The sequence below is a fragment of the Patagioenas fasciata genome, chromosome 7, assembly GCF_037038585.1.
Source record: "Patagioenas fasciata isolate bPatFas1 chromosome 7, bPatFas1.hap1, whole genome shotgun sequence".
NCBI lineage: Eukaryota > Metazoa > Chordata > Aves > Columbiformes > Columbidae > Patagioenas > Patagioenas fasciata.
Window position 1 is genome coordinate 18422031 of NC_092526.1, and position 26846 is coordinate 18448876.

At 35.3% G+C, this 26846-nt stretch overlaps 1 protein-coding gene across 2 annotated transcripts in view; it reads left to right on the forward strand.

Annotated features, from left to right (window-relative positions):
• The window catches only part of PSMD14 (proteasome 26S subunit, non-ATPase 14), a 47549-nt gene extending 23071 nt beyond the window's left edge, over positions 1–24478 (forward strand). For both annotated transcript variants that reach the window (XM_065841510.2, XM_065841509.2), the window contains exons 4-12: positions 263–334; positions 655–774; positions 1876–1946; positions 2924–3074; positions 14515–14622; positions 17921–17995; positions 20398–20523; positions 21809–21871; positions 24057–24478. In XM_065841510.2, coding sequence (XP_065697582.2) covers positions 263–334; positions 655–774; positions 1876–1946; positions 2924–3074; positions 14515–14622; positions 17921–17995; positions 20398–20523; positions 21809–21871; positions 24057–24155 — 885 coding nt within the window. In that variant the 3' untranslated portion in view covers positions 24156–24478. The remainder of the gene's footprint in view (positions 1–262; positions 335–654; positions 775–1875; positions 1947–2923; positions 3075–14514; positions 14623–17920; positions 17996–20397; positions 20524–21808; positions 21872–24056) is intronic.
• The last annotated feature ends 2368 nt before the right edge of the window (positions 24479–26846 follow it).

The window sequence follows — 26846 nt, forward strand, 5'->3', positions numbered from 1 at the left end:
TAGATTGGTGGTGTTTTGGGCTGGGGGCAGATGGGATAGTGGCTCGGTGACTTGTATTACCAAATAGGTTAGCGAAGGAAGGTGCTTTAAAGCAGTATTTGGCTGTGCTTTTTTTTGTTGTTTGTTTGTAAGAGCTGCATCTAACACACAAAGTCACAATGATATATGCATTTTACTGAAAGTTTTGTAACACAATACAAAAGAAAATATTTAGAAACTGCGGAATAACAACAGTGGAGAAAATTATTTGTTCTTTTCGTAGGGGCCACCAACAGATGCTCCAGCGGTCGATACAGCGGAACAGGTTTATATCTCTTCCCTTGCACTGCTGAAAGTAAGTGTTCTGTGTGTGCTGCCTCTGTGTATAGTGCTGGCGATTGAGCACCTGGCACCTGTCCAGAATTTATAGACTTACGCTCCTTAGGTGCTGGTCAGACTAATTTTAAAAATAAATTAATTCTCTTTGGAACACTCAAAGGAATAAACTTCCTTCTCTTTTGTTGGCTTCATTTTTACTATTTTATAGTTCCCTACAGTTTCCAAAAGTGCTAAAAGTTGCAAATTATCTGTAGATCAACAAAGCCTGAAAGAACTATCCCAAGTTAAATTTGAACCTCCAGTTAAACATATGGTGTCATTTGGTCTTAATTCCAGATGTTGAAGCATGGTCGTGCTGGTGTCCCTATGGAAGTTATGGGTTTGATGCTCGGGGAATTTGTTGATGATTACACTGTGAGGGTGATTGATGTTTTTGCAATGCCACAGTCGGGAACGGTGAGTTCTTTGCAGCCAGACCTTGATAATTTTGTTTGTTTGTTTGTTTTCCATATGGTAAATATTTTTAAAAGCTTTTCCTGCTTTACTTCATTTATGCAATCTTAAGGTGTAACCTACTAGGTAGAATTTGAACATGGATTTTAGGGTTTCAGTAAAAAAAAAATTAGCTAAAGCAGATTTTTTTTTTTCTAGCGAAGACTAGTACATAAGTGTGTGTATCAATATGTGGAGATGTTACATCTTTACATATGCATAAATATATTGATATAACATCACTTATAAGATTTATAAATTGGTAAATGTAAGAACTCATATACTGTGAGCCAGGGAAAAGATACAAAATGTAAAAGGTTTTATTAGAAGTATATTATACCCTTAGTTGTGATGATGCTATAGACAGAATTCAAGCTTGTTCTCTTTGACACATCTTACAGTGGCCTGTCTCTTAAATAATATTTTTGTGATGTGAAAAAAATGATGTGTTTTAATTTTGAGTAAGAATATTCATGTTAAGAAGAGGTATTTTAAAGAGATGATGAACCAATGGGTATAATTGGAATTGATGGTGCTTTTATTATGTAACTTGAATGAAATATTGTTCTTAAAAGAAGCACAGATCCCTTTGTAACTCAGAGCTATACATCAGTGAATTTTTCCAGTTCTTTTGTCCTGAGTTTATTCTCTGCATGTGCATAGTTTAAGTAGAATCTGCAAAAAGCCGGCATGTGATATTTATCTTAAATAAAACCTGTAGAAGTGCACTTGTGAGAAACAACAGGCCAGAGTTGGCACAACAGAAAGACAAGGAAACAATGAATTCTTATGCCCATTTAATCATGTTTACTTATAGTAAAGATGACTTAAATAGCAATTCAAAGTCTTCTTTCAGCATTTTAAAAATCACATTGAAATACATTTATAAAAATTGTATTTTACATGTTAGAGTATTCAACCAAGTAGATCTAAAGTAGTCGAGTTGCCCTTTTAAACAGAGGCTTATGAGTAGTGTTTAAATTTTTGTTTGTGGAAAGTAACAAGTTAAAAGATAATATTGTATTATGTACAGCTACTATGATTTTTGTTTGTCTTCTATATCAGGGTGTCAGTGTGGAGGCAGTTGATCCTGTATTTCAAGCAAAAATGTTGGATATGCTGAAACAGACGGGAAGGTATGTCACCGTAAAGAGGGCTGGCAAGAACGAGTGCTCTGCACAGTGCTTAGAAGGAACAGCTGGCTTTCTGCAAAGCTAGTGATCTGGGGCTATTAATACTGTTTAAAAAGCAATCATTGTCTTAGAAATCAGGTGAGTAGCATAACATGTAATTCAGTCCACCTTGAGTGTTTCAGTTGTCAGGAGGTTGTTACTCATGTTAAACCTATGGCTTTCTGTATTGTACAGGAAGATTAGAATGCTGCTCAGTTTAGTATAGACAGTTACTAGACAGTACCTGATTAAAAGATTGATTCTTAAAAATATATATACATTTATTTTAATTAAGATAAAAAATTAACAAATTTGTAGCTCATTTGTGAGCAATTTTGATGAAAAGAAAGGGAAAATAGTTTTGTAAAAGATCCTAGTATTTAAACAAATTTTTCTTTCACTCCTACCTCTCAACAGTTGTCGTCTGCTTGCTCAAATTCTTTTAGTGTAGGAAAAACTTCAAAATTAATGTTAGCAAAAGGCTCAGCAGCTGAACAGAACAGTGCAAATTGCTTTTTGACTGAGTTCCTAGTTCTACTGCTGGTTTAATTGATATTTAATCCTTTCCCACCGTTGGTTCCCGTTGCCCATGTCTGAAATGGACTTTTCTGCCGTGAAAATTCAACCCTCGACACCAAGGAGTTAAAGAGTAGATATTTACTCAAGTGCTGAAAGGGCAAAAACTGGTTCAGGGAAGGTGTGGTAACAGGGTGAAAAACTGAAAGCGTGATCTACCACTGCTAATGTGCATCCCTTAATGATAGCCCTCTTCTGTCGCATTTATTCATGTCCATGTTTTCACCATACCATGGTGAGCAATTTAAATATTTCTAATGGTGTTTTTTTCACAGCTCGTCCTAATTTATGCCCTGATACATTACTATTTCTTCCTGTGTTATGTGTGTTTATTTTTAAGAATCTCAATGTCCTCTTTGTTTCAGACCTGAGATGGTAGTTGGTTGGTATCACAGTCACCCTGGCTTTGGCTGTTGGTTGTCTGGTGTAGATATCAATACTCAGCAGAGCTTTGAAGCCTTATCAGAAAGAGCTGTTGCTGTGGTGGTGGATCCCATTCAGAGTGTAAAAGGAAAGGTATAGTAGGCTCACCGTTTTTTTTCCTTAAAGTACTTCGGTAAGATAAAGTATAGAAGCACTGTAAATATGTGTAAGTTCTTGATTTTTTTGGAGGCCCATTTTGCCTTGAAACATAAAATTAGAAAAAAAAAAGTGTCATTGTAAATGAAAAGATCACTTTTAGTTTATTCTGCATCTCGCATCAGTAGTCGTTAAACAGACTGGAAATCCTTGATATTGTCAGTACACATAACCAATCATAATCCTCCCTTACTATTTTGCTATTCAGGTGCCACTCAACCTGTTTACAACTAATAATCCAAGTATACATTGTTTCAGATATTACATTTTAGCCACAAAATCTAAGATCAATTACTAACAGATCGCAATAGGTTCAGCTCCTTAACGTGGGTACTAACTAAGAAGGCATTGATTTATAGGCATTGCATATGACAGCTTTTAATATAATTTCTATTCCAAATGTTTTGGGCAATAAAACTTTACAGATGACCTGGTATCAAGAATTTGAGTTTTTGAGAAGTGTGGACATAAATGATTACATATGTTAAATGATTACGAAAAGAGATTAACTTGCAAAGCATATTGGGTTATAGTTGTCCTTTGTTGAAATCTCTTTTGTTCTTGTTTAGTTCTCTTTTTATTTCTTTCTAGCCCCATATGCCATTTTCCTATTTCCTGCCTCATGACAGCAGGGAGCAGCTCTATTATCACCTTCACAGAGCTGTCTGCAAATGTGAGAGGCAATTCGATTTTGCTCAACCACAGGGAGAGTGGATTAGAAAAACTACAGAACATACAGAAATTGGCTAGGTGGTTTACTGCTTTAAAATACTGCTGAGGTGTTTTGTTTGAGCATGCACTCCCATTGTATTGTAGAATAATTACTGAAACGCGTCATGGTATATATGGATGATATTAATGTAAATTTATAAATATTTAAAAAGTGTTCATCTTCTGTAAAGCTGTAGTATCATATTTCTTGTGAGACAGATCATATTAAAGCTACCGAAGAACTCTAAGGTTTCCCTTAATTTTATAATAGAATATTCTGAAGTTACAGTTGCATTTTCAGTTTGATTGTTTTTTAGGGTTATGTTAATTCTGATTTTTATAGCAAATTTGTTTATGTAACAGGCAATTGAAAAATTAATAACTTCTGGTTATTTGGCAGCTGTTAAACCTCTGAATCAATTTTGCTCCCTTTTAAATTGCATAAAGAGTAGAAGAAAATTTAGGTAGTGTTTGTGGAAAAATAATGCAGTGGAATATTTAATTAATCTTGATTTATTTTTTCTAGAACTTTTTTCTTTTGCTTTTTCTTATTTTCCCACTTCACCAGAAATAGTGAAATAGAATTGTTTTTATTTTGTCAAAATATAATTTGGGGGACTGTATTAGTAATTAATTTAGACTTCACTAGCTATTAAACCCATTAAGGAGAAAAGCCTCCCAGTAAGTCACACTACTGTTATATCACATTTGCTCACTAAGTGCTTTAAAAAAAAGAAAAAAAAATTGCCACTGGTGTTTGACACAGATGTCATGTTTGAGGGTCTTTGTTCTCTTCAAGAAAATAATCTTTGGCATATTTATTTTGGATGTGGGTAGATTTTTGTCCATCTAAACATTTCTGGAATTTTTGTCCATCTGAACATTTCTCAATTACAGCTCTTCCTATGGCGTTGCTGCCAGTACTTGAGATCACTGAAAGTCTTGTAAGGTTTGTTTTTCATATGTGTCTAGCTGCTACAGTCAGATTAAATTACATTCTCAGGTTTCACATTAAGAAAAGGTTACATCTGTCATGTTTCTGGCAAGTGCATCCTTAAAAGCTTAGAAATAGAAGGAATCCCCCAAATTATGAGTAGCACTAATTAATTTCTTGATTTTGGGGGAAAGATTGGGCTATGGAATGTGTATGGCTTTTATGATCCTGGTTGGCAAGATCACTTGCATCAAAATGTATTTTGACTTTTAGATGAACTGAGAGAAGAACAGATATATTAAAGCTCAGGGGGGTTTCTCAGGACAGGTTTGGCTGCTTTCTGTGTGTGGCTGCCTTAGGTATTGCGTCTCGTGCCTCTTCCTATGTTCAACAACTTGAGCTAAGCCTATTTCAGGGAAATAGCTGCTTTTTCTCAGCACCAGCAAAAGAAGAACTGCTTGCAGAGGTAATTCTACTGGTGTAGTAGCCACTGTACTGATGAGATTTACTCGTGTGTGTAGCTATGTGAGTCCAAGATCATTACTCATTATACCTTTCACTAGCATAACTGTCTGGCAAAAAATTACAGTGAACATGTGGCACAGAAGATTTTAATATGGTGTGTTTTGACTGAGATTAGATGTATTTAAAAACAAAGTCCAAAATAACACATTAGCTAATTTTAAACCTGCCTCAGGGCAGGTCCATGCCCATATAAATTGCTATGGCTTATAGCCAGTGAAGCAGTCATGGTTGTGCTAGTGAAGAGTAACCAGGGCAGAGGTTATTTTCATGTGTCAGGAAGTTGAAATGAATTCTGATGAGGAGCCTCAAGTTCACCTTGACTAGCTAAAGCATTAAAAGGCAGTTTGCCCTGTCACTGGGAGAAACCAAAAACTTGTTAACTTCTTTGTTAGCTGTCCTCATCTGGATGCACATGTTCCAAACACTGAGTGGGTCAGGGGTGTATGATTGCAATTTAAAGATAAGAATACATATAATTCTCATCAGTTTAATAAAGAAAAAAAAAAGACATTTTATGTCGTCTTAAACCAATGAGCAAAAATAAAAAGGTATATAAAATCTTTATGTAAAAATAAAACCATCATATAGATCTGTGGATTAAATACCAGCTGCTTTGATGACCATTTTAGGACTGGGATATTATTACATAAATGTAGCAGGACACATGAAGGGCACGTAATTCTTATTACTGTACATACATATTCTTGCACACACAGTATGCTTTTTCATGACTCTGTACCCATATATTGCCATTTTTAAGCTAATAACATTCTAGCTATCTGTAAAATAAACTCACAACAGATTAGTGATTTTTAACTGAAGGTCAGTGTTATTTGAACCCAGAAAGAAAAAGCTTTGTTTCGGCTTTTTTAAAAAAAAAATTTCTATGAATGAAGTCAAAGTAAATGTGCGAAAATATGGCCAGTGGAGCAGCCTGGCCAGCTGTTGCTTCGTCTTATACTTACTAGTACACATTTCTTTTACCCCCTCCAGTTTTCCCGTCTGTGCAAAGAAAGTTGTAATATATATTTAGAATACTCCACAGAAGCAGTAATTTCATTAAAGATCTGGAATAAAGCTAAATATTGACATTTTGTATTTATTTCCAATGTACATTTTGAAATGTCTGTATGGAGAGCTATATACCTTTGCCAAATGTTTAAAATAAATTTTTTTTTGGACCTTAACTTAGCAGCTGTTCCTCACCTCTTAAGGAAAATATAACTACTCTAAACCCACTGTAACATAGTATCTTTAATTCCACAAGCATTAACTTACTGTGTTGCACTTATATGAACTTCATCATTTGTTCTTTTACTCATTTTTAAGTGTGAAAAAAAAATTATTATTATCATATTCCTAGAAGTCCAAAAGAGGGACAGTTAAACTATATGCTTTAAGAAAGAAGTGTTTGTCCTAAAATAGTTATTATCTGGAGAAAGAGAGAGAGACAAAGATGCGGGTATTATCCTCATACAAATGAAGAGCTAAGGAGGAGGCACCTTAGCTGAGTTGCTGCTGGAAGTCCATAGCAAAGTTGTGCCTGTCCAAAGCCAAGGTCACCTTATTTTGAGCTGTTAACAAGGTAAACCAATATCTTTAAATATTCAGATTTCTAATTAGAAAAATAAAGCATTCTATGACTGTTGCAAAAGTGTGGTGACTCAAGTACAGTACTTGGAAATGTTATAGTATTCCAGCATGTTTTTCCTTCTTATTGTGCTTATGAGATTTTTGTGCTTTTTTCAAAATGGAGAAAATCTATGTGGGCATATGATAAAATGCCACCACAAACCCAGTAGATCATATGGTTGAAAAGAGCTATATCTTTAACTTGCTGGATGACCTGTTCTGGCGACCTCTTCCATAAAACATGGCACTTTTTTTGCCCATTGGTACACAGGTGACGACCTGTGTGTAATTAGTTATGTATGCGAGCAATATGGTTTTGTTAATGCCTCATTTCAAGTTTGTAACTCTCTACAGTAATAGATGGTCATTTCGTTGAGTGCTGACCATAAGAATAACTATTAGTAAATAGTTTCAATCTCTTCTGCTACTTCTACGTTCCAGTTTAGATCAAATTTTTTATATGCTGCATTATCTCAGCTTGGTGACATATGTGGAGAACGGCAGCTGAACTGCTTTTCTGAGACAGTTTTCATGGTGCAAATCCTCCCAACTTATCAAGGCAAAATACGTACATGAATGGTTTCATAACTTGGTAGTTACTTGATAGTCTAAAAGAGTGCAACAGAAAGTGGACAGAGATTTAACAATTAGTCTTCTGAATGTTGGAATTACCATGTAGCCTCAAGAATTTTCTTCAGCTGAACGTAAATCTTAAATTAGTTTTCTGAAAGATTGCGTATTTTCAGACCTCCACTCGTTTTTCAGAGCGCAATTATTTTTCCTTTGAACTTGTTCTTTTCCCTTGTTTGTTTGAATTAACCACAGGATTGGAGGAGATGGTGACTGTTTTTTAAGAAGGCAGGAGAAAAACATTCCTTAAAATGAGATATGTGGAGAGACTGGTGTAATGCCTGAAATTGAAGTTTAAATTATTCCATTAAGAATTAAGTTTGTGAGAACTACAAGTAGATTTGAGCCACTTAACAAGATCCTTTATATACTCAACTGCCCCTACCCACTTCATGCATTTATCTAAATAACCTTTACGTCAATATATCTTCCCTAAACACAAGTGAATTCAATACTTGTTAGGGTACAGCTTGAAAGTATTAATTGAAAACCACTACACAAAACATTAAATTGACTATATTGTCACTACTGCTTTGAAGGCATGTCTGTTTATGGTGAATTACTACTCAGATAATATTTTACAATATAATGTATTTTAAAACAAGTGATACCTACAATTTTATGTCAGAATCTTTTATACCTGAAACAACTTTCATTATTACAACTGGACTTAGTAACACTCTATTGTAAAGGGAAAGATTCTAAAATGGAGAAGATAACTTTACAGTTTATAATTTTGGTTGAAATTTCAAGGGTACACTTCTGTACATTTTGTACAATGTCTCATACATTTAGATGTTCTTACAGCACTGTGGTATTTCTTAACATTGACTGAACGTTGACTGACATTTGGTGCAGTAACCTGCGTATCAGAGACAGAAACATCCTAATTTGATCCAGGCAAGAACCGAGTTTTGATAGGAGCCTGATCTGGAGAATAAGGAAGTAGATATGTTTGTGCTAGGTTTGATTACTGTTGATTTGGTAAAGATTGATGTTCTTTTTCCTGAAGAATCACATTTGTAGGAGATGGATTGCATCTGCACTGCAGTGTAGGCCACTTGGTGTTTTCAGTTCAGGATGTGTTTTTCTAAAGTAGACGTAAACTACAAGGTACTCAACTGTTTTATTACTGCCGGTATACCACTGGTTTGTCACTGTTTTGTTTGAAAAACAGCATTTTTTTAATAGTAGTTGCACATATGCAGCCTGACATATTTTACGTATTCCTAACTTTTAATGGGATGCCAAAACTGTTAATATCAATGCTAGAGCTCTAAAATTTATTATGTGTCATCCTTTGGACTTGCTGTGATTTAATTAAGTGGCACGTGTTTACCTCCTAAACCGTTTACATAGGTTACTTCAGTTCATGCCCTTAAAACAAAAAAGTTCCAAGAAGACCTTTTTCGTTGAAAAGTATTAAATGTTTAATTTCCTTTTGCTGTGGTGGATGTAGAATAGTCCTTTTATCATCATTAAGGCATATAGCTTTAAAACTTGTGGCTTTGCTACTTGAGAGTTATGGATGCATGCCCTCACTTGTCAAGATAAATGTATTATACTGTAGTTCTCTCCCCTCCTAGTATGGATATTCATGTTGTACTGTGGATTTGACCACAAGTAAGCAATTCTCTTAAGGATAGAGAAGGAAAATGCACGTACTCCTAGGAATATATTTTCCAGAGCTAAAATTGACATTTTATAAATAATTTCCACGTTGCAAACTTCAAACTCACAATCACAGCAATTCAGTGATATGCATTTGGCATGAGTCAGTTTCAGTTCTTAGTGCTTTTCATTGGAAATGGCATAAAAAGTAAAATTTCGTTGAATTTTTTATGTTGTGGGCTTACAGGGGACAGAAGATGTTCTTCACTTGTAGCTGTCTAACAGTGCATGGCAGCATAAATAACGAAATGGTCATAAACCCGAGCTGCACTTCTCAGGTCACATGTTCCACTTCATTTTTAAAGAATCTAGCAACAAACTAAGCAGTTGATAACAGGTCAGTTGCAGGTGATAAAAGAGATTTTAGATGGGACATTACTTCTTTTTCCACACCTGGCACAACCACATTATATCCTTTGCAGAGTTGTCTTTAAGCACTGGTATGTTTGTTCATAAACATATGGCATAAACAATACATAGCTATTTGAATTCCAAGGACACAATGCATTTTTAAAGATAGTCACCATATGTCATAGATTCTTCACTGGAAAAAATACTGATGTTAAATTTTTTTTTTTTTTAATTTAAAATAGGCTGACATTTTAAAGTGAAGTTTACCATTAAAATGTATTGGGTCTTGCAAAACAGGGCTATTTATTTCAGTATTGTTTGTGGGTTTGATATTGGAGGGATTTCACAGAATGAAGTATGTTAAGTATTCCTGAAATTACAAAGTTATGAAGACTGTTTTAGAAAAGGTGATAATATTCTATATGGCATTCACACACTCAGAGGAAGCTAAAATGTGTCTGGCTACTAAGCATCCTAAATTTTAACCAAGACATTATTTTTACTAACTACATTCAGACTATAAAAGACCAGATTTTTATCTCATTAGCAGCTGAAGAGTCCAGTGCTTGTCACAGATTGTGAATAACTGTTAATATTAATTATAGCTATCCTGAAATGTATTAAATACACTGAAGATAATTGTAAAATTTGTTTCTAAAAATATATTGTGTGGGCTCTACTGTGGGTTGTTGACCTCAGGGAAATGCTTTAAAATGCCGTATAGTTATTGTTTTTGAGATGATTATGCTTTTTGAAGCTAAGACAGATGTACAAAAAGATGCAGTTTTTATTTTGTATTGGCAGCTTCCAAATATTTAGTATCTATTTCCAAGAGCTGCAATTAGTAAAGCATCCATGGTACTGAAATCCACACATCCCACAAGCTAATTATATTTGCAAGGTCAGATTGAATACATATTTTCAGAAAAATAAAGGGTTATATAAATGTGTCTTCTACTTGGCTGTTATATCACAGTTTGTTGATCTGGAGTATAATGTGTACAATTCACAAATTTGTCTGATAACAGAAAGTGGTGTGTGATTGTGTTTATTTTACTAACCAGTATATTCACAGCAATCACTTCCAAATATCTCTCCAGTAAAGATGTGTTAATTACAAAACAGACAAGGTCTTCTATTATATTAAAGCTACTAACAAGAAGACAGCAGGAATCACACATGTAAATAGCATCATCAACCCCTATTTTAGTCCTCTGTTTTGATCTGTGAGTTGCGCATAGACCAAAGGTGCTATTAAAGACTCAGTATATGAAATAGGCAGCATTATATGAACAAAATTTATTCAACAAGAAAACAGACCTTTAACATGAATTTAACAAGCCTGAGAAATTATAAACTCTCATATGCTGCAGATTCATGCAGTGATAATAAACAAAAAAGGAAAGTAAGAGGTTTCCCTAAGCTAGCCAAACTGCTAATGGTTTTGTTATAAGCTGTCTGCTGTTGAAATGACCTCTGAAAAGTCTGGAGACACTGGTACTAGGAAAAATTAAACGGTCAGAGTGGTGGAAGAGTTGCAGTATGGAAGTGCACTTAGAAAAAAATCTACCTTCATATTTCTGAAAAATATTCCAGCGGAGTAGACTTTTGTTTAACTTTTTTAATGTCTTTACAGAAAGGGAATTTAGCATGAAGCTTGGAAACTGTAGTTTTTGCTTAACCAGCATATACTGCGTTTGGAGATTTAAGTAGAACAAAAGCTTAACATTTTTGGATGGGAAAGACTGATTTCTTACAAGAAAAATCGAAGCAAATAAGTGGGGGTGTGTGCTGCCTTTAATTAATCCTTAGAGGTTCTTTGTTCAAAATACTGTGTCTAAAGTTTCCATCGTAGGATGTGTGGTGACCATGTTGCTGTCATCTGATTGCATCACGCTGCACTTCAAAATACACAAACGCAGAGAGCAGACTCCAGCTTGTACGCACCTCCAAGTGTTCACCGGGGCTTTTTTCTTGGATCTTACTGTGGCATAATTAACACCTACTTCACCCATTGCTCATTAGTACACTGGACATTAATGAGTCAATTTATTTTGATATAATCCTCTAAAGGAAGGACTGATTTGTGCTTACTGTGGAAAAAAGCAATTACATTTTGCCAAAATGAATATGCAGGATTTATTGTTGTATTTATGTTTGTATTGCGTATTAGGTCTAAATTTAGCCTCCAGGTTGTTGAGCATGTTAGTTTCTTTAAGCTGGTTGCTATAGTGATAGCAGCAAATTCCTTTAATCTTAGTGTAGTTAAAGTATTTAGTTACCGTTGGTCGTCACAGTGCAACTGAGATGAGGAATATCATTCACACGCATACTTCTGATAACCTTCTGAGATTGTAGAAATTGCTATTTTATCCCTTTTTAATGCTTAATATTTGTGATTTTAATAGTTCATAGCACTTTTGGTTAGATTGATATTTGTTCTCCTTAGGAAATACTTACATTTCATTCCTTCGGGAAGGCAGAGTGGGCAGTCCTTTCCCATGCGGGTAGTACCTGAAACATGACCAAAATTACTTCTGGTCATAATGGAGATGCTAGAGTACTATTCAGTATCACTCTGAAATATTTTAGCAGCTAGTTCTCATATTTTAATGTGAAATGTATCCAAACATAACCTTGAGAACACCAACTGAAATGTTGAATTTATTATCAAAAGGAAGTTAAATCAGTTGCTTATTTTGCATTTTCTTTTTATTTTGCATGACTCAAGTCCCCAGACAAGTCCATGCTGGACAATGCCTTTCATTCTTGGATAAGTTCAACATTGTCTAGTGACAATCTTGGTTAAATCTAGAAACATGGCCATTATGAAATTATAAAGTAGTGATTACAGTGTATTGCCAAGTTCATGGTTCTTGCTTCTCAAGGTACATTTTTATTTGCTTGGGCTTTTTTCCCCCCTTATGTAGCTCATCTCTGGAGAAATTGTGGTGTGGAGTTTTTTACTTTGCTTGACTTTTTAATTTATACTGCCGCTTTGTTATTGTTGGGCATTTCCAGGTGTTCATCAATTAGAGCATCTGGTTAAAACAGAACACAGAGATGCATACAAAAGCTTGTCACAAGTGTTTTGAGATGGAGAAAAATCTGATAGTGAAAAATGCAATTGGTTTCTGTGTTGCCACAAAAAATGTATAGACACATATAAGCTGGTTTTGGTGGTTTTGACAATTAAGTTTTTTTAAATGTAATTATTTTTGTAGCATTAGTATCAGATGGCATGCTTCTGTTGCATATTACATCTCAATTGTGGTTTGTTTTTATTATTGTTCAGAAAAAAAAATGTCACTATTAACTGGCTTTAATTGGGTCACAACTTAATATTTTTGATAAAGAAGATTTTTTATTTTATTTTTTTTTCTTTTTACATTTTCCACATGCAGTTTTAAGGCATGATGTATGCAGATGGATCTGGCCACTCAGCCGAGAGTCCAGGCAAAATAGCCCTTAGTGGCACTGAGTCGCTCAACACAACTTAAATAGTTTGGTCTCAAAAGTAAATACAACAGGTTATAATATATGATTTTTTTCAGTTTACACTTTGATATTTCTTTAAAAAAATACTTGCCAATTAATTTTATTTCCACGTGAACTAAATATGTATATAGCGTTCCTAATAAATTCCATATATACTTAGTTATTAATATTTGTGTAAATGGAGAGGAAAATGCTAGAACAAGTTGGGGGACTTGATGTTGCTTTCTCTGCAGACTTTCAGTGGCAGTGGTTGATTTCTTGTTTGCTCAGCATAAAAGATTTTGGTTCAGGTCTGATTTCTCAAAATGTCAAACCAGCCATATAAATGCATCTGGTTTTGTCCAACCAATAGTATGAGGAGGAAGAGATGAAAAATTTTTGTAGAAAAGCTGTTAAAAGGAGAATTAAACTATTTAGTTTAACAAACTAGAATAACTCCTCAAACATATGCAGACAAGATGTCTGCAAAGGATGCCTGGGACTATTTGTGTGGATGTACGAGGCTGTACATGCACTGATCCAGTTAAAAGACTGGGGCCTAAATGGGAAATCTGATCTTGCAAATACGAATCTGTAGCAGCGAGTACCTGGTAAGAGTGAGCTTGTGTGGATTGTTGGCACATTCTCTGTTCCGTTTCATCTCCCATAGGTGTTGGATAGGGCTGTGGGTTTTATTGCATGGGGCCATGAAATCCTCTTTCCAAAGATTTTCATAGGCAAATTCAGCATAGGGCAGAATAAAAATCAGTGATGGTTTTACTTTGTTTGCAATGAAATAGCACTGAATACTACCTACCGTGTACCTTTAAATCATAAATGACCTTGGTTTTCTTTTACTCTATTTTTTACTCCTGAGCATGACACTGACAAGGACTTTTTAATCCATCAGACAGTTTATAGACCCTTTCGTAGTCACAAGAAGCAAAAAGCATCTGACTAGAAGGGAATACATGGGGCAAGTTCCTTGCTGGCTATAATTTTGTTGTCATTTCAAGTATTGCGATAGTATAATTGATGTGACAGGACTGGGCTTTAGACTCAGTCCCTTAGCTTGTGCTCACTTTCAGTTTTAGTCTCTCTCTGTCATTCATTTTGATTGGATAAGATTTAGGTGACAAACATATGCATGCCTTTGAAGCTTAGAGTAAGTGTACATAAAAATTCAATGTTATATGGTGGCATCATATATATAAAACTCACAGCTCCATGGAAAAGGTAATAACTGGTGTCACCTTACAATACAAGGTAGTGTAGTGTGCTGATAGCATAACCAGCAGGAGGCTCTTTTTTATTAATATTATAATTAAATGATTTTCTGGATAAAGGCCAAAAGCAGATGAGAGTTGATTGTGCCTTGTCCACTGTTGCTTGGCACTATTAGTTGCATTTTCTAAAAAGAATTGACTTGACATCTTGTTTTTACAGGTTGTTATTGATGCCTTCAGATTGATCAATGCTAATATGATGGTCTTGGGACATGAACCAAGACAAACAACTTCAAATCTGGGTCACTTAAACAAGCCATCTATCCAGGTAAACCCGGTGTTGATAGTCATACAAATTGTACAATTTATTCAGCAAGTTGGGGGAAGGTACCTAGAACCAGTACACTACAAATTGTTTGTTGTTCTTTCTATTGCATTTTTCTTCATGCATTTATAATTGACGTGATTCATCAATGGAGTTATATATGTGAAGGGTTTAAAATTGAGACTTAAATTAGCTACCTAAATGTGAATGCATGTGTAAGTAGATACTGCAAAGTTTCAAGTACAGATTTATGGAAATGCAGACTTTTAAAAATGACAATTGATGTCATACCCTGTGATGTAAGACAGGCACTGTTTTCAGTACTGCAGTTTAAAACTGCTGCTTGTTAATAATCTCAGCTTCCTAAAGACAAATTATTATGAAGCAAATAATGGAAAAAGTTCCTTCTTCATTAATAACCTTGTCTTTCTACTCTATGCTTGTATAGGTTCTTGCTTATTATGTAATCTAGATCTAATCTTGTATTGTATCTTAAATAATTAATGTCTGACTTTTATATAATATAGTAATTGGCTGAAAAATGGTGGAGTGGGAGATTCAGTGGATAAATAGGATGTTTGAGTGGTTTCAACTGTAATGTTTGAGTCTTATATTTCTTTGCAAGCATTTGTGAAACTTAAATATTTGAAGCTTGATTTCTGAAGCTGACTTTCACTAGTAAGACAAAAATGTTGGTCTTTGAGGAAGCAAACCTTTATTTTGAGACATAGCTTCGGTCCTGAGACAAGTATCCTCTGGAGTCATTAATGCTTTTATCTGTGGCATTCTTCTGCCTCAGTGTTTTTTCCTTTTTTCTCTTCAGAAACCTTTTTCCCCTTACTATGCATTCTAAAAGGCATGTGTGCTTGCAACCATTAAGCCTAAGTTCTGCTCTTTTGAGCTGTTACTTGAACAGTAGAAGTAATATTTGCTAAATAAACATCCAAGAAAAAGACTGTACACTACTCATAGTGGAACCAAAATAAGGGCTAAACTTCGGCTATAATACAGAGTCCTTTGGGAGTTACTAGATCACCATACCCTCATCTTTGAAGAGATTGGTTGGTTATTATTACTAATGCATTGAAGCCCTTTACTATTTATAAAAATACTAGGCAGAAAATCAGACAAGTAAAAGAGTGGCTACTTCAGGAGGTTGTTGTGTTTTGCTTGTGATTTTTGAATTGGTAGAAACTGCGAACTGTGGTGAATATGAAATAAGCACCTAATACTCTGATTCAAACTGGGCCTTTCTGGACCACCTGTAGCGACCTCCCTTGTAAAGCCCCATAGTATTGTTCAGCTTCATTATTTTAAGGTCACTGTTGTGCAACGTGGCATATTTTGGCCATGGGAGTTTGGGGTTTCTGTTGTTTGAGTGGGTGTTTTTTGTTTGTGTTGGTTTTCTGCAAGTTGACAGTGAGCTGTTGCAAATGTCACTGTTAAGCTAAAAATCATTGTTTAAAATGATACTCTTCATAAAACTGCAAGAGCTCTTGCAGTGGTGTTTTGCTTTTATTCTAAGGTCATGAATAAAACTCTGACCCAGGCGAGGTCAGCAGCAAATTCAATATTGGTTTTGGGTGGGCTAGGAGCAGGGATTTTAAGACATCCCTTAAAATCTTAGGAATAAAAATAGCATGTGGCTTGACTTCACTCCTCTCTGTTTTTGTGTGTGTGGTTTCTCTTGTGTTCCCTTATCAACAGCTTTTTTACTTGCTCTTTGTGCATCTGATTTGTAAGGCTTGTTGGAATGATGGTTTCCATTTCAGATAGAACACACAAAGAACAAGCTCTTCTCCAAAAGTGTTTGAAGGGTTTTGATTTAAACTGTTGCTTTGGCTAAACTACAACTACTGCTAAGGTTTGAAGTGGAACAGTTGTTTACTTTTTACATTTGTCTGCTTTTCAAAAGAGTGGTTTCAGCAGGGGAGAGAAAAGAGAGAGGATAGTGGGGGAAGGCAGAGGTATTTGTCAGATTTTAGGAGCTTTAGAAAACTCCCTATGTATCTACAATTGAGTTTAAACACAAAGCCCCACAAGTCATATGGAATCATTTTGAGTGGGATAAGAAAATGGCAGTGGAAACTACTTATTGCTAACAGTTTCAACTATAAATTGTTTTGATTATAAAACCTGTATTTTACAATTAAAATTATAGTAAGTGGCACAACTAATGGCTATGTGTAACTGCTGGTTCTCACCAATGTAACCATTCAAGTAGTTTAGTGTCTTTTTACAAGTGTTTGCAAAAGAAATCTGCTTAAAATGTGTGTATGAGAACATTTTCAGCTTTCATACAGATAATTTTGGAATGCTGAGATATTAAGTTGTGTAAGATACAAATACACATTCATTCTGTATAGCTCTAGAGAATATATATAAACATAAATAGGTGGAATGACTGAAACATAAGAAATATTTACCACTAGTTCTGCGTATTTTATGTATGATTTATCATATATAATTTCTAAATGTATAATTCATATGTAATATTTTATTTGAAAAATAGCCAATTTTAGTCATTATGATGTTTTATCACGGAATTTTCCTACACCACCATCCCCCCAAATATTAATCCAACTCACTCTTACGTCATAAATGTTTAAAAAAAAAATGCACATGAACAAGATAGAAGATGCATAAAGGTGTCACTTAACCTAATCGAAGTTGCTCAGATTGTGACATACAAGTTTAAGGACAAACTTGCAAAGGACATAATTATAATGAGAGAAGCTTTTTCTCGTTTAGAGTTAGAAAATGAGCTTTAGATCCAAGATTAGTGTGATACACGTGGTCTAATCGATACCTGATGTGTTTAATCACTGCTTCAGCTACTCTCTGTATTTAACCTTAGAGAATGAACTTGGGAATGTTGGCAGTGGTTGTAAATGAACAGCCAACATTCTTTTGTTTGTAACAGAAAGAACCTTATATTTTGAAAGAAGTGATAACTGAATTTATAAAGAGAGGAAGGATTTGAGAGAAATATGTTTGTGCATATGTATCGGTCAAATGTTTGCAGGCAGTTACCACTTTTTCCGATGATAGTTGTTACTGTGTGAAAAAATCCGTGGTTTAGAAATAGTGTAACTGTCAGTTAACGAACACTGAAAGAGAAATAGGAACAGGTATATATACTTGATACCTACTTATAGTCTGTTTATTTGTTTCTTTGTGTTTTTTCTTTTATTTAAGTGGTGGTTGAAGATGGCTGTATTTAAATGAACTCTTCCCTTCTAATATTTCTTCATTTCAATAGTGGTTAATTTTCATGCAAACTTTTCCCTGAATTTTGCAGGCACTAATTCATGGACTAAACAGACATTACTATTCCATCACCATCAACTACAGGAAGAATGAACTAGAACAGAAGGTAATTGTTTTAGCCTTTTTTCAGAGGACAAAGGACGCTATACAGACTGTTGAAGATTTGTGGCTATATTCTGATTGCAACTGCTGATACTTTCAGCAGTTATTTTAACTCTCCTGGAGTAGATGTCTTGTCTTCCAGAAAGCACTTAGGTGTGTAGTTGTGATGATGAAACCTTCCCAAATCACATTTTAATATTCATATAAGTAGTTTGACAGCATTTTTGTCCACATATTTTGTGTAAAGTCCTCATGCTGTTCTCTGCACTTAACAGGTTTGTGCAAGGTTTAAAGTTTTCAGTGATGAAACTGAAACACATACTAGCTGCCTTACGTTTACACGGGCTGGAATTCCTGAAGATAAAAGACCATATTTTCCAAAGCAGGGTTGTATAACCAGGAAATCTCAGGTTTTTGTTGGCTGTAGTCACTTTGACAGAAGGTGCGTCCAGTTGGTGTGAAGGGATGTCCCCAAGACTTCACTGAGTATCAGGAAGTGGTGATGTCCTGCTTAACTTCACGCATTTACAGAAAAAATCTTTTTCATTTACCAACAACAAATCTTCTCAGTTACTTTTGTATCAAATATCCTCAGTTACAAGTGAAATCACCTTGACAGTCTCCATCAGGAAAACAAGGGAATAACAAAAACAACAAAAAACTTATTTGTCATCGCTAGAAGTTAATTCTCAAAAGGCTGGATTCTGTCCTATGGCGAAGTATGTTCATGGCCTTGTTAGGGTTATAAATTGATTTCAGAATCTCAGAGCTGGAGTTCAATGCAATGGTCAGAATAGTTTTGTCACTAAATTTTGACTGTTAGAGGGCTAGAAGTAATTAAAAAACAAAATTAAAACCACACACAATTTTGAATAATGGAAGAATATACATACAAATCAGGGAGTTGAAAAGAATCTGTGGAATGTATAACCTGTTTTAGAACAGTATCAGAGTTTCAAGACCCACTGTTTCTGAGAAAAGCTCCTAATTCAACAAAACCACCTCTCTCAGGAAATGTCTGAGAAGCTTCCAGAGGTGGTTGTTTCCATTCAATTACAACAGTCTGACCAATCCAGTTTTTTCTGAAGTTTTATGTGTGTACTCTCTTGAATGGCTTTACATATATAAGTTATTACCTTTGCGAGTAAGAGAATAATCTTGACTGAGTTAGAGAAACTGTAATCTGTGAGGCAGCAACTATCTCCACACATCTTTCATAAGGCAGGTTCATACATATCTCAAACTCCCCTCGTGTGGTGGTGGTGATCTGTTATCTCCATCTGTACTAAGAACAGTACACGCTTCTTGTATTAGATAAGGAGCCCATCACACCAAACCATATTTTTAAAATCCAGATAGCCTAGCTAAACTGTCCATATGCAGTTTGCCTACAACTCCTTCTGTCGGTAACTAAGATCTTGCTAATACAAATTATGGCACAAACTTTCAACTCAGTTCATATGTTCCAAAGCCGGGTTTCTTTGGAAGCTGTACACAGGGTGAAACAAGCACTCTTATTCAGGTGATGCCAATTACAGGGCATATGGGTTCTCAAAGATGTCTGTCGTAAATGTTTGCAAATTGAAGGCAAGCTGAAACTGTTTGCTGAATTCAGGTCCTCCCTACAGTACGCAAGTGTGCAGAAGATCCATGAAATATGTTTTCTTTATTCATTAAAATCCGGAAATTGCCTTCATAGCTATTCTTTCGCTCTTTCAAGCGTGACATCAAGGTGTCAAGTAAAACATTTCAGATATTTCTAACGGTCCCTGTGTTTATCACCATCAAAACTCTGCATTACTTTATCGTGTTGTTTTTAGGACTGTTTACATCATAGGAGGACAAACAGGCCCAAGTCATACTTTGGTTGCTTTTGAAGTTCACTTCATCACAACTGTGGCAGCTGCTTGCATACAGTTCAGAACAATCAGTGAAACCTAGATAACTACTTCATACATTTAATCCAAGCGTTTAAATATTTTTCTCTTTTTTAGGTTCGTCAGTGGCCAGAAGGTTTGGCCATTCCTTACTTGGCAGCTGAAATACTCACCTCTCTGTTAGCTCTCCTACAATACAATATGCTTGTGTGTTCTCAACCTACAGCAAAAATTAAAAAATACAAAAGGAAAACATAAATATTCCTGTAAAGTAAATGTGACTCTGGTTTCCATGCCTGATTTTCATATTTAGGGTTCAGGATTTCTGATCTTTAGAAACTTATGCAGAATGTATCATCTGCTCCAGCAGAATAGTTATTTTTGTATTACCTGTATTTAAGCATTGTGAGATCAGTATTTTTTATTACATTCTTACTAGTATAAATTGTTTTTCTGTCAAAGAGATCTTCATAGTATTATTAATATATTTTACAATGAATGTTCTAAAGAGGTTGTGGTTTTTTTGCAGATGTTGCTAAATTTGCATAAGAAGAGTTGGATGGAAGGTTTGACACTTCAGGACTACAGTGAACATTGCAAACTCAATGAAACAGTAGTGAAGGAGATGTTAGAGTTAGCTAAGAATTATAACAAGGTATTTGTATCACATAATGATAGTAAAACTTTACCTGTGTTTATGAAGGAAGTAAATTTATCACTTAATTTCAGAAGTAAGAAGGCTTATTCAGCATGACTTGTAAAGGACTGGACTGTAAGAAAAACAATTGTTGCAGGAATTCTTTTGAACTTTGGTGGTTATTTGATTTGTATAATCTGTTTTCAGCATTGAGTTTCTTAGGATTTGGTTAAATTAGGCACAAGTGTGCTTATAATGGCCTTGTGGAGACTTTGTTCCTTATTAATCAACTATGGATCATTTCTCTGTGAAGCTGCTTATTGGATCTTCAGGTTTGCCATCTGACTTTTTGCCCTAAACTAGCAAAGCATTTAATTATGTGTTTTGTGAGCAGTCACATCGATTTTTTAATTTTTACTTAGTAAAGAGATTATAAGATTCCTGTAGATCAAAATAAACAGTTCATTGTATTATTCATTCCTTCAGTCAAGAACTACCTGACCAGTGTATTAATAGCAGAATAGAGGTTATTTACTTGTATCCTTTCAGTAGATAGAGAGTATTTAGAACATATTCTAGAGCCCAGTTCAGTGGGGTTTTTTAGATAAAGAAATTATTGGTGTTGTAAGAAGGAGGAATCACAGTTACTTATACTGTTTTAATACTGGCACTTACACTTAGAAATATTTTTTATAAATACTAGATCTCAACAAGCACTCTATGAGTAGTAAGCATGTCAGTCATTCTCAGTAAGCGCTACTTTTTAGCTTCTTAGAAATCCTTAAAACAAAATTCAATATTACATTCACTGGTTAAGTTAGTGGATTTACTTTACAAAGAAACTGTGTTTAAAGGCAACAGAACAATATAAAAATATATTAAAATAAGTGACTTTAAACAGTATAAAAATTTACTAAGATCAAACCTCCAGCAGTTGAAACACTGTAGGTAACATTATTTTTCGTTCTGCTTTACTAGTTTAACTAGTTGTTGTTTTTTTTTTTTTTTTTAACTAATCGAACTATCTTTTGATACCACTCAAGATTTTTGCTAAAAAAAATAAAGTTTTGTGAATACCTGACCATAAAACCATTCATGAATATTTGCCCTGATCTTTTGCACTAACACTTAGTTCTTCAGCAGACATAGTTTTAATTACTGAAGTACCTTTCCTTTGGACTTTCTGAAATGTGTCACCATTTGATTTTCTTTTTTTAAGAGAATGATATTTTGAGAATCTTGTGGCTTGGGGAAAAAGTAAATGAAATCTGAAACACTGACCTTTTCTGTGTTTCTTTCACAGGCTGTTGAAGAAGAAGATAAGATGACACCTGAACAGCTGGCAATAAAAAATGTTGGCAAGCAGGTGAGGTGTGATGAATTAGAGTGAGGTGGAATGATATGCATCGTTCATTCTAAATATTAAGATTTTTACATGTGCGTAGGTGATTTTAGTTCTATGTGCAAGATATTCTCAACACTCCAAACAATGAAATTATTTTTGTTGAGGATTGTTGTGTAAGGAATGAGGCTTTTGACTTCAAGTAATGGACAGAGTGTCTACAGGTTGTGTTTTACAATATTTGTATTACATGCCGAGGAGCAGCGCTGAGATTTGGTGGTTTTGTTTGTTTGGTTTTTTTTAAACCTATTTCCAGTAAGAGGCATAAAGATATACAAGTCTCTGTCAGAAAGGCCAAACTGTGGAGATTTTAAAAAACAATAACTGAAAAAAGGTGGGGGTATTTTTTATACATTATCATGGCTGAAGAGCCAGCTCAGCCCTGTCCTCAGTTCTTGAACACACGCTGCCAGTGCTTAGCTGCAGTACACACGAATGCAAGTGAGCTGCTTTGCTTTGTATTTTTGTTGAAGGAAAACTGTCTAGGACCACAGCTGAAATTGAAAACACCCACTCAGTTCATTCTGTCCCTTTGCAGTGTTAGGATATAATGTCTTTATAGAAGACTTGACAGAAAACTATTCCTACATTTGATTTCAACATAAAGGTTGAGGAAATGTGCTTTGGTGAGGGAAAGGAGAGCAAAACAGGTTTGTAAGAGGTTGTATTCAAATTCAAGAAGGGCAACAGAAACAAGAAATAGATTTAGAAACATTCAGCGTGTCCTTAAAGAACCAGTATTTATTGTATTGCTAGTAGCAGTAGAAGAATTTAAAGGATTCTGGATTGCTCTTATGTTTCAGCTTCTAGCAGCTATGTCATAACACATCTGCACTATTGTTCAGTCACTCGTGTATTTCTGTAGCATTCAGAACAATGGAGTTTATGCACACCTACACATATATAAATACATAGAGAAAATAACAGTTGTAGAAAGGGTTGTGTTTTAAGGGTTATGATGTCATCTCAAAGAACTTAAGCTTCGCTAGTTGTTTAAATCGTTATGCATACATGGAAAAAAAAATGGATACAGTTATTTAAAAAAAAAAATCCTGATAAAATTATTACATTTTCTTTAAATTACAAAATGGTTCAGTTAAGTAATTTCCATGTGTTTTTTTTTAATGCAACTTTTAAAAAAGCTTTATAAACAGGTGATCACAATAGGGATATTATGTTATTAAATTGCGTAATTTGCTAGGAACAGAGAGAATATTGGAGAACTGTATGATCTTTGGAAACTAAGTATTTAGGAAGAACAGTTTGCACAGATTTTCTAGTACACTTTTATATAAAACTTAGATGGGTTCATTAGTTTTTGACAATAGTTCTTTTCTAAAAAAGTTATGATTGCCACACATTATTGTCCTCCATATCTTAATTTCTTTACACACAAGAATGCTACAATAATACTACAGTAAAGTTTAGAGATGTTTTTTAAATGTGCCTGATAATTTTGCAGTATTTGGAGATTAATTACCTAATCTCAATTCTGAAACTGAAGAAGTGCATGAGTATGGTTTTGAACCAGAAATAATGTTACTGTTCTATCCAGATGCCCACAAATGCCCGCATCAATTTTGTAATAGTGTGTGGGAATGTGTATTTTCAGAGCACTGCTCGGGCTTAACATTCAGTTTTTCAGAGCATGTGAACATATCGTTGTGCTTTTATTCATTTTTAATGGGTGTAAATATGCTAATTTTCTTGCAGCCAGCACAACTATTCAAAGACTTTTTTAGATGATGCTTGAGTCCTTACAGGATTAGAACAGACATTTGTACAAAGATCTGCAAACAAATTGTAATGTACAAGAACTAAGATTAAAATATTAGGCTTAGTGAGATGCATGGTAAATTCCACACATTGTGTGTTGTCCTTAGAATTCACAACTGTCATGGTTACTCTTCAGATGCTGGATAGAAATTTGCTTCCTAAACCTATCAGCTTATCTGAGTGATAGTATGGACTAATAAAATCTTATTCATAGAAATGCAGTCATTTGCTAGGTCTTGTTAGAATGGAAAATTTAGGAGCATTAGTGGCCTGTGTTCCTTAACTCACGATTGTCTTAAATAGACCTAAAGTAAATTAAATCCTTCAGAGATGTGTTTCCATCATTTCTCTCATGGCATCCTTTGTATTTCAGGACCCCAAGCGTCATTTAGAAGAGCATGTGGATGTGCTGATGACCTCAAACATTGTCCAGTGTTTAGCTGCTATGTTGGATACAGTTGTATTTAAATAACTGATTTACTGTTTGTGGTGCTTTCTGTGTATATTTGTTTATTGTTTCTAATACTCACAAAACAGAGACTGTTGAGGCTATATTTGATTAAGCAGAGACATCTGACTTCATTTGCAATGTAAGTGCAGCACTATAACACCTTTCAGTCTCTAATTGTGCAGTTGCTTAATTTTCTTTATGTCAGGGTCTTCACAGATTCCAAAGCATTCAAGAACACAATGTGGGAAAAAATGTATTACATTTTCATTTAATATTGGGGGGATAATCAGTAGTACATATATATTTTGATTGTTGCAACATAATAAAAATACATTTACAAACCATTCAAGTTCTGGAAAGCCTTTTTTGAGAAAGGACGGCAAGAATTAACAGTGTAGGAAAAGTGTTGGGAAGGTTTATTTCTACCCACTGTAAAACTGCTGAGATATTAATTGCTAGGACAGCAAAAATTATGAGATTTGGCTTCCATTGATTACCAGATACTCTCATTGAGACTAAAAAAAAAAAAAAAATCACTGAATTCTGGGGATGCACAAAAACCAAAATGCTGACAGTTCCCCTGCCAGCTCCCTTTTGATGTTATTCAAGTCCTAATATCCATGGAAGACAATTGACCTTAAGAAAATGAAGTCAGTTATGCTGATAACTGAATGACACAACTCTCGCAAGTGGTGTCATAAATAGCAGTATTCTGAGAATAAACATTAAAGTGGTGGAGGCTGGTTTAGGTTACGTGAACCCTCCCTCCTGCAAAAGCGAATGTACATGCATGTCCACATATATGAGTATATGGAAAAAGTCCCAACTGAAATATGACATTTAAAACTGTTTCCACTGACTAGAGAGGGAAACAGTCACAGGAGGGCTGGTGGGTTTGCTGCTTGGTTTTAAGCAGGCGAAGCCAAATAACTGAGTTTGGGGAGTGGCTTTGGGCAGGGGGCTGGTTGGGTTGTTATTTTTTTAAGTATGGTACTTGGTCTTATTTACTTCTTTTGTCTGGGCAGAACTATTCTCTCTCGATGTCACTCAGAGTATGTTGTTTAATGGACTTTTTTTTAGTAGAAACAATTGTAGCAGGCATATCTTTTGAAACTAGATACATCTTTTTGTGCTGAAGGTAATTTTTTAAAGTGATTTGACTTCTCACTTCCATAGTAAAGAAATTGCCCATAGAATTGTCTTATTTTACACTTCGTGCCCAGTAATTTTCTATTTACTTATTCATTACTGTTCAAAGGTTTTTCTTTTGTTTGGAATTTCTTATTTAGGCCTTCTAATTTACTGTTATAGAATAACTCTCAAAGTATATTTAGCATGCACTTACTTCAGAGGGAAGCATGCAGATTTTTGCAGCTGCCCTCCTTATGGCCTTCCCTCTGCCCCCACAGTAGGCAGTAGAATATCAGACTGGGAAAATGGAGAGATACCAAACCACATTTGCCTGCATATAGTTAAATGGAAGTGCGTTCTGGTGATTTGCACTGAAAACCTGTGTGTTGCTGAGGAAGGCTGGCTGTGGGCCTTGCCCGATGTTTGCACACACGGCTGCACCCTGGGGTGAGATGGGGCAGGAGGGGATGTGGAGACCTGGCTCAGGGCTTGTCTGCCAGCAGGGCTCTGCATCCCACCGCTATCTGCTCCCACACACACGTGTGACACCATGAGGGAGGCACAGTTTGGCAGGTCGTGGGTAACATCGCACTGCAGAACAGGAGAGAAGCTATTGCAGTGCTGCAGAGTATGCAAGCGGGAAGGGACGGTGTAAGCAGGGAGGCAAACCAGCAAGTCTTGCATATTCTAAATGAATTTTGACAAATGTACATATTGTAGAGGGTAGTTCAAGAGAATCTGTTGGAGATGCGGATCTCCTGTAGTGTAAATTTGTGCTGAGGTATCCTGCTTTCTATCCACTCCTCAGTTTGACTTGGAGGCACAATTTTAATTTACTATGATGTTTCATTAATAAATGCATAATCAAAAGGCTATTTTTCGGAGCACCTTTCCTTATTTTTGTCCAGTGCTTTAGGAGCTACACGGAGTATTTAGGAGAATATTTGCATGCAGTAACCTGAAAAGCAGCAGCCTGTGCACCAGCTTGGAGGAAAAAAGAGGTTTTCAAGCAGCCACCTCTGAGCCTCCAGCCGCAATGGAGCAGACCTTCATTAGCAGCCTGACCCCTTGTCACCTGTCACCGTGAAGGATGGGCACATTGTATTAGGAAACCTCTCTCCTTCTTTCTGTAATGGTTCTATAACACCACCTGCCATTGCATATTCCCCTGTTATACCAGTTTAGGAGTTGTGCACTGAGGATTTTTGGCATATATTAGCACTTCCATGTGATTGGCAGTGTACCACTGAATTCATTGCAGCTCTGCATCTAGATAGATGGGTGTAGCTCTGTAAGTCGGGGCAGCGTTTCCCAGGGTTTATCTGCGTTTTGAACCATCTCCTGCCTATATAAGTCAATTACCTTTCTGTCGATTTCAAGCGGGGAAAGGGAAGGATGAGCACTCCGGCAAAAAAAAAAAAAAAAAAGTGTCAGAAACAGTAGTTAGAACTGATACTAATAAAACTCTTTTCTTAGCACTGAAAGGAGAAGGCGTAGTATGGAAAGTTGTATGCGCTGTGCCACCCGACTGTGTAAAGCAGTGAACTGCTTGCTTTTTCCTTCATAAATTATTTCCTTAGA